Here is a 13,984-nt window from a genome sequence, read left to right on the forward strand (position 1 = left end):
TCACATGGTGTGATTTATAAGGGCTTAATAGTGTAGATACCACATGTATACAGTGCCCATTGTCATCTTGTCCATTTTCCCTTTTAATTTCCATACCTCTGGTTGCTTTTATGTCCAGCCTTGGACATTTACAGTGTCTGAACTTCCATGGTTCTCCAAGAAAGAGAATTCCCAAAGATTCTCAATCCTCTGTGGGGATTTAATCCTGTCTTTGCACATAGAGGTAAATTAATTTTACTGTTGTCATTGGTGTATCTTGTAAACCTATTTGGCTGCAGCAAGTAAGAATCTTGGTTGATACGTGCATTGTATTTGGGTATAGACACTAAACTCGTATTGACATTGATGCAGACCTTTTATTCTCGGACTGTGCTCCCTTATTTCTATAGCCAGAGTAAACAGCTGTGTGGCATCTGCTCCATCAATTCTACCCCAGAATTTTGAATCTTGATGATACCATCTCTCATTCTAGCTGAATCCTGCTGCATTGTGATGATAGAGACACCAATCCTTAAGCATTGCTTAAAAATGTGTCATGATAATGTTAATTTTATAATTTCTCTCTCTAAACACCTAGTTTTTTTTTCTTTCAGACTGCATCGATGCACCAAGGAATTTTGAACAACTTTCATTGTATTTGCCACGGACTCAGTGAAGGAACTGGTCAATCAGCCAGATAAAACACATGAAACTTGGCCTTTAATTCCCGAGAACCAGTGCAATTAGCAACCTTCCTTGGAGAGTTCTACAAATTTCCTCCCCACCGCCTGCCTCGCTGTCCTCCCCATCCACGCACCTCACTCTGCAATCTTCCTGAAAAGTCCAAGGAATAATGCCAGAAAGATTGGGGACAATGCTGATGGATATGCAGGCACGCTTAGTGCTGGCATGGATTAGTGTACTTCCCCTGATGCAGCCCATCCTGTTGAATCCACCCCAAAATGTACAGGAAGGTGGTGTATTAATGCTTGACGGATTGAACAGTGATGCAGGAGCCACCAATCGTGCCAAGAGAGGATGGGTCTGGAATCAAATGTTTGTGCTGGAAGAGTTTTCAGGACCTGAACCCATTCTTGTTGGACGGGTATGTTTGTTTTTAATATTAATTTTTTAAAATGGAAATTCCAAGAGTAGCCATGTTGGTTAGACATTTTCTCTCCTCTTCAGCAGCAGAATTTTTGTTTCTTCTATCTTGCTGCACAACAAGGTTTGAAGACCTCAGCAAGCAGCAGAACCTCTTTAGATTGTTGGTTTTAAGGACTGAGGAACAATGTCATGGAATTTGATCAAAATTAAATCCTGAAAGGGGGAAAAGAATGGTTATGTTCAAATAGAGGGCTGAAAGCTAGCAAAAGTATATGAATTTACCAGTTTAAATGATTTCCTTTCTGGGTCAAATAAGTTAATAGACATTCTACTAATGATCTTCATATTACTGAAATGAAGCTTATACTATTAAATGTCATCTCTCACATCCATTGTGACTTTAGTTCAAGCTTATTGTGCAAATCTTGCAGGTTTGTAATACTCTTGAGGCAGTTGAAAGTGAAATTCTGCTTCTGTTACACAAAAGAAAGTAATCCGAGAAACTGACGTTGACCAGGAAGTTATTACGATTCATAACTTGAGATTTATCTTTTGTTAACCTGAAATGATGGCAAACCTGTAAACTTTATTGCTCAAGTAATATTTGGACAAGTAATCTTGTAAGTTCATGTTTATTTTGCGTGTTCATTGACACTTAAAGATGGTGACGGGAATGATTCTAGTTTCAAGGGAATTGTATTGTTAAGGGAGTCCTATAACTAAAGATGTGTTCATTTGTTGGAATTGTGAGCCAGTTGTCTTTGAAAGAATGAAAGCATTTTTCATATCCATTAGTTTGGATTTACTCAGGAAAAAAAAATATTGAGCCATTAATCTCCATGTTTGGAGTTGCAGATCAAGGTACATCCAGACACTGACAGTTCCTGCCTCCACTCCCCCTGTCAGCAACTTCCAGGGACCAATTTATCTCTCAAGAAAAGGCATAGGAACAGAATTAGGCCATTTGTCCCATCTAGTCTTCTGACGTTCAAATCACGGCTGATGTTTTTTCGCTCAATCCCATTATCCCCGTGACCTATGACACCCATGCCAATTAAGAATCAATCAATCAATCTTTGCTTTAAAATTAATGTCGTGCTTGCACAGCTGTCTGTAACAATGATTTCCACAGATTCACCAGCCTCTGGCTGAAGAGGTGTCTCCTCATCTCTTCTAAAGGGATGTCCTCTTTATTCTGAGGCTGTACGCTCTGATCTGAGATACATAGCTAAATCCCTCTGTTCAACACTCAAAGATCCTATATTTAACAGCTCCTCATGTAGATGGTTCATTTTGAAGGGGCAGAATCTGGAATCATCTTCTGCACGTCCATTCCAACCAACCCTTTATATATTTTATTCCCTCTTCTATTTCTTCCACCACTTACTTTAAATCTACTTCCCACAATCTCACTTCTTGGGTAGATCTTTCCATTGAAAGGAAAGTTTGACTCCCAAGTTTTAATCTCAAAGCAATTGAAGCTGAGTGGAAACTGGGTGGAAACGTATTAAATGTGTCGGTTTTTTTCTGATGAAACAAACATTTTTCTCAAGATTCTATGTTTGATGTAGAAATACTGTGAGAGGTAGAAGTGACACTGGGTGAAGTAAGAACAAGGACCAATTTCGCCATGCCAGGACTTTTGGCAACAACGAGGCAGAGTATAAAAGAGAGATTGAGGGACTAGTGGCTTGGCACCAGGACAACCACCTCCTGCTCATTGTCTGCAAGACCAAGGAGCTGATATTAAACTTGCAGAAGGGAGGTGGAGCTAACTCCACAATCTGCATCAACAGTGCTGAGCTGGATATAGTAGACAACTTTTAAGTTCTTTGGGGTAAACCTCTCCAGTGGCTTGTTCTGGCCCACCCACATCGATATAATGACCAAGAAAGTGCATCAAACCACTTGTGAGGAAATTGGGCATGTTACCTGGTTCCTTCAAACATTTCCAGAGGTGCACCATTGAGAGGATCATATGTTGATGCAGTACTGTGTGGAAAAGGAACTGCTCCACCCAAAACTGCAAGAAAATGCAATGGGTTGTGAATGTTGCTCAGGCCTGCACATGCACACACCTCACTCCCCCCCCCCCCCCGACTCCATCTATACCTCCTGCTACAGATGCAAAATAGTCAACATATTTTTTAAAAAAAAGCTCATTCCACCCCAACTACTCTTCACCCCATCCTGTCGCCAAAATATTGAGACTGAGATCACACACCATCAGATTCAAAGATAATTTCCTGCCATTATCAGACTCTTGATTGAACCCCAAATTTGTGAAATCACATGGCCTTTACTCCATTCCAACTGCGCTTCCTCGCTCTGTGTCTCGCTGTACTATGTATGAGGTGACAACTGATCTGCTTGCAAATTTGCCTCTATAACTGCAATCTGGGCCATATGACAATCAACTTGAACTTGCAGAATCATCTACTCAATCCCTCCCCCACACCCCCCAAAGGAATTTTTTTTATTAATGCAATTGTTCCCATGCATGTTGTGGTGAGTGAATTCAGTTACCTGGTGCTGAGAAATGTTTGCATGATGGGGTAGGTCCAGTGCCATAAGAAAGATGATGGGAAGCAAGACCAAAATTTGCTGTGAAAGATTAAATCAGTTATGGTAAACACTGCAAGAAAGAGGAGCTAGAAATGCTTTTCTAGCCCCAAAGCCATTTCCACCATCCACAAGGATTGTGGTTGATCATTTCCTGCACTCCAGTCCCATCTTATTCCCTTAACTCCTGTAATGTTTAATAATAGATTAGTTCATCTTGAATGTTGATCAAGCTCCACTTTTTCCATTTTCACAAATAATCAAACAATATCTTTAAAAAAATATATAGTTTCTATTTTTTTTCCATTGGAAACTCTGTGCTGGCCTTATGTTTTATAAGGTTATCTTTGCATTTTAAGCCTTGATAATGCAGCTTTCAGAATGTGATATGTACTCTGTATAATGTATATGACAATAAACTCAATCCCATTATGCAAAGAGGAGGAGGAGGAGAAAGAGGGGATGAGAATAAGGGGGGGGGGTGGATGGAAAGGAGATTAAGTAGGTGGGAGGAATGGGACAGAAAAGGGGAAAGAGAGGAAATGGTATTGCACTCGTTACCCAAAATTTGAAAATTCTTTGACTTGCACCTTTCACGTGATGTAGCTCTTTACATTTAATGAGCTATATTCTGAAATGTTGGACACAGGACAGTCGATTTGTGTTCACCCAGTTTCAACAAACAGCAATGTGATAAATGCCTGGTGATACATTTGTACCTTCACTCTTTCCTGACCTACCTGGAGAATGACACCTCGTACACCAGGCTGCTGTTCACCGACTTCAGCTCAATGTTTAATGCGATCGTTCCCCATAGGCTGGAGATGCTGTCTTCATTGAGACTATACCCCTCTCTGTAATTGGATTCTGGACTTCCTAACAGAAACACCACCATTTGTTCGGGTCGGTAGCAGAATGTCGAGCACTGTCACGCTGAGTAGTGGCACACCTCAGGGCTGTGTGCTCACCCTGTTCTTGTCCACTCTACTGACTCATGACTGCATCGCCAGATCCTTCTCAATCCAGCCATCCAATTTGCAGATGACACAGCAGTAGTTGGTCTTGTCAGCAACAATGAGTTGCCCTACAGAGAAGGGGTGGAACATCTCGTGATATGGTGCAAGAGAAACAAGCTGAGTATCAATGTGAAAACGATAAAGGAGATGATCGTAGATGTCAGGAGGACCAGGAATGACCACCCTCCACTACACATCAATAAATCAGTCATGGAGAGAGTAGAGAGCACCAAGTTTCTTGGAGTCCACTTAACTAATGACCTATCATGGACACACATCTTCTCACATGTCTGACTTTAGATCAGATTCAAATTTATGGTCATAAATGATATCATATACAATCCTAAATTCGTTTTCCTGTGGGTGAGGCAGAATGACCACTTCTTGGTCGTGCAAAATAACTATAGATGTAAACAAAGAAATGTAAACAACCTGTGAAATATAGAGAAGAACTATACTGCAAGAGTCCTTAAATGAGTCCCTGATTGTCAGGAAGGTGCAATAGCAACTGCACTTTGTGAAGATTGAAGTGGGCATGGCTACCAGTCACCAATATGTCAAACATCTACAGGAACTCTATTGAAAATGTCCTGACCAGTTGAATTACAGTGTGGCATGGTACAGATGCAGAGAAATAGATCAGAGGCCAATCCACAGGACCATAAGAGCAGCAGAGGATCTGCAGAATGTCCCTTCCCCACGACCCCCAACCCTCCCCCATCAATGGGATCTACCTGGATCGTTGTCTGAAATTGTTGAGGACCCCTTCCATCCCCTACACAGCATCTTTCAGCTGCTTCTGTCAGGAATGAGATATAGTAAAATTATCAAGTGTCCCCAGGGTGCAAAACAGTTTCCTCCCACGGGGAGTGAGAAGTGCTGAGTGACCAAAAGGAACTGCGCACACTAACCATCCGAACTCTCATATTCATGAAATCATATTTATTTATTTTTAGTTATGAACACTTGTCCTTTATATGCATTGTTTGTGTGTGTGTGTGTGTGTTATGTCTTCATGTTTTGCTCCGAGGACCGGCGAACGCTGTTTCGTCAAGTTGCACTTGTGTAATTGGATGATAATGAATTTGACTTGACTTATTACCACCTCAGCCCCAAAGGATGACTTGCTATCCAAGATGATAACACCTATATTGACAGTCTCCTGCCAAAAGAAACAGGGTGCTCCAAGATCTCAAACAGCTCAAGCTGAGATTAGTCTCACACTCTTCAGATTATTATTATTAAGGCCTCAAGAATATTCATCCAACGATACAGCAGTATGCAAAGAAAAAGTGCTGGAGATGTTTGGCATGGAAATAGAGACACCAGGGAGGGGATTAATGCTATCTGATTGGGGATTGCCAGGATGAAATAGAAAGTTTGCGTGTCTCAAAATGGCAGTACTTGTTTTCCACCCAACAACACCACTGTTTGATAATTGCTATTTGCTCCTCTACAATAGACCTTGATATTGTTTGCAGTTATCTTCATCAACATCCTCAATGCATGTCTTTGGATGAAGGGCAGGGCAGTAACTAACTAATCCATAGTTCCAGTCCCTTCAGCTGGAGTGAACAGAAGCTAACCCATTGACCTGTAAACAAGGAGCAAGAGTAATGTCTTGACTATCTGATTCTGCTCTGCTATTTGATGAGATTGGGGTTTATCTGAATATAACCTCAAAAGCACTTGCCTGCATGCCTGAGGTAATCATTCAACAAGATCATAACTGATCATAACTGATCTGGCCTTGGACATCACCTCCCTGCCTCTTCCCATCATTAAAGAAGCAGCTTCTATTGCTCCCTTTGGGCAAAGATTTTCGGCTTTTCACAAATCTCTTGGGGTAAAATAGTTCATCCCCTCCATCTTTAATCTGCTCTCCCAAATCCTGAGGCTATGTGCCCTAGTTCTAGACTAATCCAAGACCACCTCAGCCTCTTTTCTCTCCTCCTGTCAGGAAGAAGATTCACGAATGTGAGATCACATACCACTAGATTCAAGGGCAGTTTCTTTCCTGCTGTTATCAGACTCCGAATGATCCTCAGAGCAGTAATCTTGCCTTTGCTCCATTGTAACAGATCTCTCCCTGTGACTCTGCAGTGTTCTATTATCATACTGTTTGGTTGTCTAAATAAACTCTCGCTCTGCACCTCTTGTCACATTGACAATCAACTTGAACATGAGGAATGAAATTGAAGTGAGTAATATCATGTGGCTGGGTGGAATTCATAGAACAACCAATAAGAATTGGGTCCTTTTGAAACCTTGACTTCCTTCTAGGCCGAGAGATCCTGGATTCGCTTGTTGCAGTTTGTCCACGAGTTGTGACCCTTTACTCATCCTTACTTTGTCCATTCACATCAGTCTGGATTTGAAAACAGTGGGCTGAAACCTGCATTGTTAAATGTAATCCAAGTTCATTCCAAACCTGTTGGCCTTGTGGGTCTGCCATAATCTTGTGATTTTGTAATTCTGCTGAATATTAATGATTTGAAAGTACAGCTCTATTTTTAGTCTTGATAAATTTGAAAGTTGCTCTTCATATCATTAACTGGTTGAATGAAGTGGTTTTCTGACATTTGATGATGATTTTATTGTCGTACATATGCCAAAATTTTTATTTACTGAAGCTGAACAAGTACTTGTGAGGGAAAAAAAATCTATAAAAGTAAACTAATTGGATTAAATGAAAATAAATGATAAATATGAAAGATGAATTATATTTTCACAATAATCCTTGTGCAAAAAAATGTGCCTTGTAATCATTCAGATTTGTGCTCCAAGGGGAGGTTCAAAAGCCTGATCACTGTTGGAAAGAAACTGTTCTTGAACCTGGAGATGCTGGTTTTCAGGCTTCTGTACCTTCTGCTTGAAGGTAGCAGTGAGAAGAGGTTGTGACTAGGGTGGTGGAAGTTCTTTAATTTGTAACTGCTCCTTGGGGCAGTGTCTCACAAAGATGTCTTCAATGGATGGGAGGTCAGAGCCTGTGATATACCTGGCTATGTTCATCTTCTGCAACCTTGTGTTCCCTGGCAGGCAAATTCCCAAACCAGGCTGTGATGCAACCAGCCAGTATACTTTCCACAGTGTGCCTGTAAAGGCTTGATGTGCATCTGACAATATGCCAAACCCCCTCAGACTCCTTGGAAAGTAGAGGCATTGTTGTACCTTGTTCACTGTTGCTTCTGTACTACCTCCAAAAAGGACTTTTGAAATATGGACTCTGAGGAACTTGATCCTTTCCACCTCCTTCATCAATGTGGACAAATTTGTGGTCCCTCCATCCCTCTTTCCTGAAGTCAACAGTATTTCCTTGGTGTATGAGATGGGGTTCAGTGAGTAGGGGAGATTGTAGCTGGGGGAAGCTCTTCCATTCATTCCTTTGTTATTATTATGTTTTTTTTAAAATAGAATTTGCGTGATTTTACTGGTCTGAAGTATGTCCATTGTCTCGGCATTCACACGCAAACAACCAAACTCTCTCTGTTATGCGAGTTTAGACAGCATACTGGAAGTGCGGTAATTAAAATGGCGAGACTTGAAGCGTCATCGACATGTGCTTTTCGTTATTCCATGCCCATTGTCACAGAATGCCTGCAGATAACTTTAGACTGCCAAGAAGATTTACTAGGGGTGTAAGAGGTAAAATATTGGAACAGGAATGGCCCCCTCGTTCCTGTTCTGATCTTTTTACACAGCATGTGTTCCTGGAAAATGGTGATAATTTCCTGGAACACAGCAGCTGTGCATATATTTTTAAAAAAATCATATGTTGACTGTCACATCACACTGCGATTATAAGTGTGATCAGCATTTTATCTGATCACACTCGCTATATCCGTCTTGATTAAGTGGTATGTGTGAGGATGAACAACTTTAACACATCACAAGTTTATCTCCCACACTTGTAATATAATTGATGTCTTTTGCAATCTTCCCAGAAGTGGTGGGTTTGTGTGTTGTGGCTAAATACAAGTGCTGGAGTGGGACAATGATGCCCCTTGTGCATCAGAGAAATGACCAGACTATGTGGGCAACAAAGGACCCATTTTCTTTCCACCATTATTAAATTCAGAGGAGGGATCCAGCCAATAAAGCAACAAAGCACTCAATGATGCAGGGAATGGCGATCTTACACTCAGTAAATTGTTCTCTGTTCAACACTGTATGAATGTTAGAGATCTATATTGGGCATCTTGTGATGAATAAGCTTAAACTGAAAACTTGAATTTTGTGATGAATTCACTTAATACCTCATTCCCCCTTTACCACATTTCTGATCCCCCTCTGTAATTTCACTCCTGTATCTCTGGAATTGCCTATAACCCCATCATCTTCAAGAGCTGCAGACACATTGATTCATACAACACACTCAAAGAAACTTCAGGCCACAGGGGCTTCATCAATCATCATCACTCAAGCAACCCTTTACACTCATCCATGTTCTGGTTGCTCTTCCCACCCAGGGACTCAAGTTGACTTTTGGCGTGTTCAGCACTGAGTTTCCTTCTTCTCCCGGTGACTGTGAGTATTTCCTCTGGCTGTTCCAGTTTCTTCCCATCTTGCAAAGACTAGAAAGTCGACAATTAATTGTAAATTATCTTGAGTATTTTGGTGGCTGGTAGGACCTGGGTGGAGTTGATGGGAGTGTGGAGAGAATATAACACTGGGATCAATGTAAAATTAATATAAATGGGTGCTTCTGGTCAGCATGGCAGGCCAAAGGGTTGGTTTCTGTGCTTTGTCTCTGAAACCCTTTGACACATTCTCATCAACTCCCCCACCCTTCCCTTAGATGCTGCCACTCGCCTACTCGGGAGGAACAACTTACAACCAGCACATTTTTGAGATGTGGGAGGAACCCAGTAAATCCAGAGCCCCAGGAGAAAATGCAAACCATACAGGGAACCCCCAAGATTAAGACTGAACCTACATCTCTGGAGGTGTGTGGCAGTGCCTCTACAGACTGTGTGGCTGAAGGCTAATCCATGGTGGAAGGTGGATAGGAATGCAGAGTGGAGGGTAGAATTGGATGAGCATAATTTTATTCAATGGTAAAGCAGACTGGAAGGGCTGAGTGGTCTACAACTAGATGATTTGATGAAATATGCCCATTCGGAGATGAGGTGTAGTGCCTCGAGCTGATCCTGTTGCCCATGCTTGGTTGGAACCAAGGAGGATCCAATGACAGAGAGAATTGAATGGGAGTGGGACAAAGATTCCAAGTGACTGAAAATTTGGCGTTGCATTTATGGGCTCAACAATGGTGTTTTCCTAATCTGCATTTAGTCCCCCAATGTGAAGGAGATTGCACTGTGCGTGAGGAAGTGTTTTTGTGGTGTAACCACTGAGGGATTAGGTTATGAATAACAATGCAGTGAACTCTAGGAAACGTGAAGAGTAATCTATACTCACAATGAGAAAATGGATCCGAGTAAAGAACAAATAGAGGCCATATGAATTTTTTTAAAGCATATTTGTCAAGGTATAGCTCCATAGCAGCATATCCAATTACAATGCATTGAGATAGACAACGTATGTTCCAGATTACTATGTAACACATCAAAAATGATCTCTGCTTGCCATAATGAGAGGAGTTAAAATATTAAAAGGCTCATGGCAATTATCCATAACGGGTTTGTTGGAGTAATGAATCCAAACATTCCTGGTAGTGGATGATAAAGAGAAAAATTGCCCTTGTAGTATGCAAACCAGAAAACTCTTGGGTTTAGCTCAATGAGAAGTATTTGTGTATGTTGGCCTAGTACAGAGAATTGTAAACATTTTGCATAGCAAGAATGCAGCTCAGTGGAAATCCATCTGAGTCGGATGTTACTGTGCCGGAGGGCTAGTGGTGTGGAGTTTCCTCCACCACTGGACGTGATGTGGGTTTGCTCTTTGCGACTGTCTCTCCTACACTTCAGAGGCGTACTTTAAGGAGGAAATATCAGGGTGTTGACACATTGGAAAGCAAATGTAGACAGAGGAGACTGCAGATGAGGCAATCTGGAGCAAAAGAACAAATGGCTGGAAATGTGCCCATCTATTCTTCCAGTCCCACTGAGTCTTCCAGTAGTAGCTTTTTTTTGGTTGTAAGAAAGCATATTGAATTGATGGCATAATGAATGCATAAACAGAAACCTACTGACTTAACTGCATATTTTAATGAATAGCTGACTCTTGTGGGGGGGGGGGGGGGTGGAATGTTAGCGTTCCTTAATGATAGGCCGTCATGATTTCTTGTAATGTGAAGCCACATCATCAGCATCAAGAAACCCATCTTAAAAAAGAATTCTGTTGATTTGATTGCTATTTTCACATGGATTTGGTAGGAGATTTTAAATTCAGTATCTTAAATATTTGGGCAGTGATTTGCCAGTGCTGTAAGGGTCAATTTCCAAACCTGAACAGATGTAATGCAGGGATAGCAGTAAAATAGATTTTTAGAGGAAAAAAATTTCCTGTCCCATCAAAGGTGGCGCTGTTGCATGAGCCATCAACACAGAATTCCAACTACAACCTCCAGAAAGGTCCACATCAGGTTAACATCATAAAGTCCGCAGCTAGTCCATTCATTATCACACCACTGCTGATGGATAATTATGAACTATTCTTGTTTTGCAGATGATATGAAGTTTGGAGGTGTTGTTGGACAGTGTAGACAGTTTGTCACGCAGGATATATTCAAGGTCCAGAAGTGGAGAGGTGATGGATGGAGTTCAATCTGCATAAGCATGAAATGACGCACTTTGGAAGGTCGAACTTGAAAGCAGAGTACATGGTTAATGACAAGAATCTCAACGCTGTGGAGGAAAAAAGGGATCTTGGGGGTTAAAGTTCATAGATCCCACAAGGTTGCCATGAAAGTTCATAGGATGATTAAGAAGGCATATGATGTGCGGCCTTCATTAGGCAGGGACTGATTCAAGACCCGTGAGGTGATGTTGTAGATCTAAAAACTCTGGTGAGGCCACACTTGGAGTGTTGCATTCAGTTCTGGTCCACTCATTGCTGAAAGGATGTAAAAGATTTAAGTGAGGGGTGCAGAGGATGTGGCCTGATTCATAGAACATGCTTTAAGAAGTAAAGTTGACCAAACTAGACGTTCTTTCCCCCCTTCTCTTTAAACTGATGAAGGATGAAAGGTGATATAATAGAGGTATTTAATGGGGGGGGGGGGGGGGGGAGGCTTGGATCGGGTGGACAATGAGCACCTTTTTCTGGGGCTGATGATGGCAAATACCAAAGGACATTTGTTTTGGGTGGGTGGAGGAAAGTTCAAGAAACACATCAAAGGTAAGGTTTTTCTTAGAGTGTGAATTGCTGGGGGTGGTGGTACAGTAGGGATATTCAAAAGGCACTTTGGCCCACGGATGTAAGAAAAATAAAGGGTTGTGGGTGTGAAGTAGAGAAGAATTTGATTATTGTGGAGTAGGTTTATCTAGTTGGGCACGCTATCATGGGCCGAATGGCTGCACTGCAATGTTTTAATGTAGATGCTACTTTAGAGCAGTGCTCAGAGTGATGGAGGAAATCACAGGTCAAGAAAACAATACATAATCAACATAAAACACGAAACGCGGTGGTCGAAGTTTTGAAATTTAAAAAATCCGAAACCGTGACCATCTATTGCTGCCCAATGAATGATCCCCTATCCTGCTGAGTTCCTCCACCACTCTGAGCACTGCTCCAAAGTAGCACCTACATTAAAACATTGCAGTGCAGCCATTCGGCCCATGATATGGCTCCAGCATCTGGCAACACCCTCCTGTCTCTCTCCATCTGGCTGCTCCATTTCATCCTCTCCAGCAGTCCTGTACTACTTTACACTCCAGCAGTGACTGCAATTCAAAGAGACGCCCATCAGTTGCAAAATGCTTTGGGATAGCCACAGGTTATTTTGCGTTTGATAAAATCCAAGCCTTTCATTTCTTCGGCAGAAAGAAAAAGGAGACTAGCAGTCTCCTGAATGCAAATACAGGTTTCCCTTCTGAAGGGAAAACACTAGCATGAATGCCTCTTGAGGAAGAAATGGGTTATTCTGATAGAATTCAGTCTTTAGGAAAGCAGATATGGTGAGGACTGTGTGAGCTTATCCGTTTGAAAACCTTGCTATCGCGACCCCAGTTCTCGTGCTTGCACACCCTGCTATTTTCAGGACATCACTGCCCTGCATCATCTGTAGCATTCTGTTCTGACTGTAAGATACAGTGCAACTTTTGGGTCCATCTAGGCTTTATTTTGCTCAAGTCATTGTCCACTGACACAGAGGAACCCTCGCCAGTGGTGTGTGGCAACGGAGACGGAAGGCAGACTTCTCATTAATTGGTGATCTCCTTCATAAGTGACGAGAGTGATGTTTTCTGCAGCACAACTGGGTCTCTCCAAGGAGGAGATTAGTCTGATAGGTTTGTTGCATTTTATGACTGATATTACTTGTATGTGAACAGAATTCAGGAGTGATGAAGGACCTCTGTATTTTTGCAAATGTCACCGCGGAGAGGTCTCCAGTAAAGCAAGAGGAAAATGAAACATCATTGAATACAGCTTTTTTCACAGATTTCGGAGTCTAAGTTTTGAAGTGTTTTTTTTGACATGTGAATATAAAATAGCAGTCTCAGATATTCCTTAATTCTATACTCTGTCAGAGTCTCCTTTGATAAGTCACTCAGTGTCAATTATATACACATAATCTATTTTTTCTTTCTTTTGAATTTGATGAATTGCTTATGGTAAGATTGAAACACTCCTCCATCTTTTTCTTCTGATTAATTTCAGGAGTCAATTCTACATGCTGCTTGGCATGTCTGCAAGCGACAGTTTTATTATTTATAAAGCCTTGATTTAAAATTTATCATTAGTGATTTATAATCAGGTTTAAAAATTTTTTTTTTTTCCTGAGGACTAATGCAGTCTGCATTGTTCTAGCTCTTTGTGTCTGCATTATGTCTTCTCCTTTCTCATCCCCAGCGGAGTTGGTAGAACCCTAATCGCTGGACAAAGTGGTGACTCTGCCTTAGAGTAGACAAAAAGGAAAGAATTTTGTGTATGCTACATTCTAAATGTAGCATTACTTGTGAATAATGGAACCTTTTACCTTAAAAGATTATGGATGATGGGTGGAAAAAGATTCATGGTGTTTCATATAAAACAGCACAGAAACAGGATCATTCTTGATGACCAAAGTGCTCATCTAAACTAATCCTGTTTACCTGTATTCACTCTATATTCTTCTGAGCCTTTCTTATCCAAATGGAATTGTTCACACCTCTACCACTTCCTATGGCAGCTCGTTCAAAGATGTATGCTGTTGTCCA

The 13,984-nt window shown here is 41.3% G+C and overlaps 1 protein-coding gene across 1 annotated transcript in view; it reads left to right on the forward strand.

Annotated features, from left to right (window-relative positions):
• The first annotated feature begins 602 nt into the window (after positions 1-602).
• The window catches only part of LOC138745028 (cadherin-8-like), a 190,918-nt gene continuing 177,536 nt past the window's right edge, over positions 603-13,984 (forward strand). The window contains exon 1 of the mRNA XM_069902069.1: positions 603-1,084. Within this exon, the coding sequence (XP_069758170.1) occupies positions 833-1,084 (252 nt within the window). The 5' untranslated portion in view covers positions 603-832. The remainder of the gene's footprint in view (positions 1,085-13,984) is intronic.

The sequence above is a fragment of the Narcine bancroftii genome, chromosome 10 (genome assembly GCF_036971445.1).
Source record: "Narcine bancroftii isolate sNarBan1 chromosome 10, sNarBan1.hap1, whole genome shotgun sequence".
Classification (NCBI taxonomy): domain Eukaryota; kingdom Metazoa; phylum Chordata; class Chondrichthyes; order Torpediniformes; family Narcinidae; genus Narcine; species Narcine bancroftii.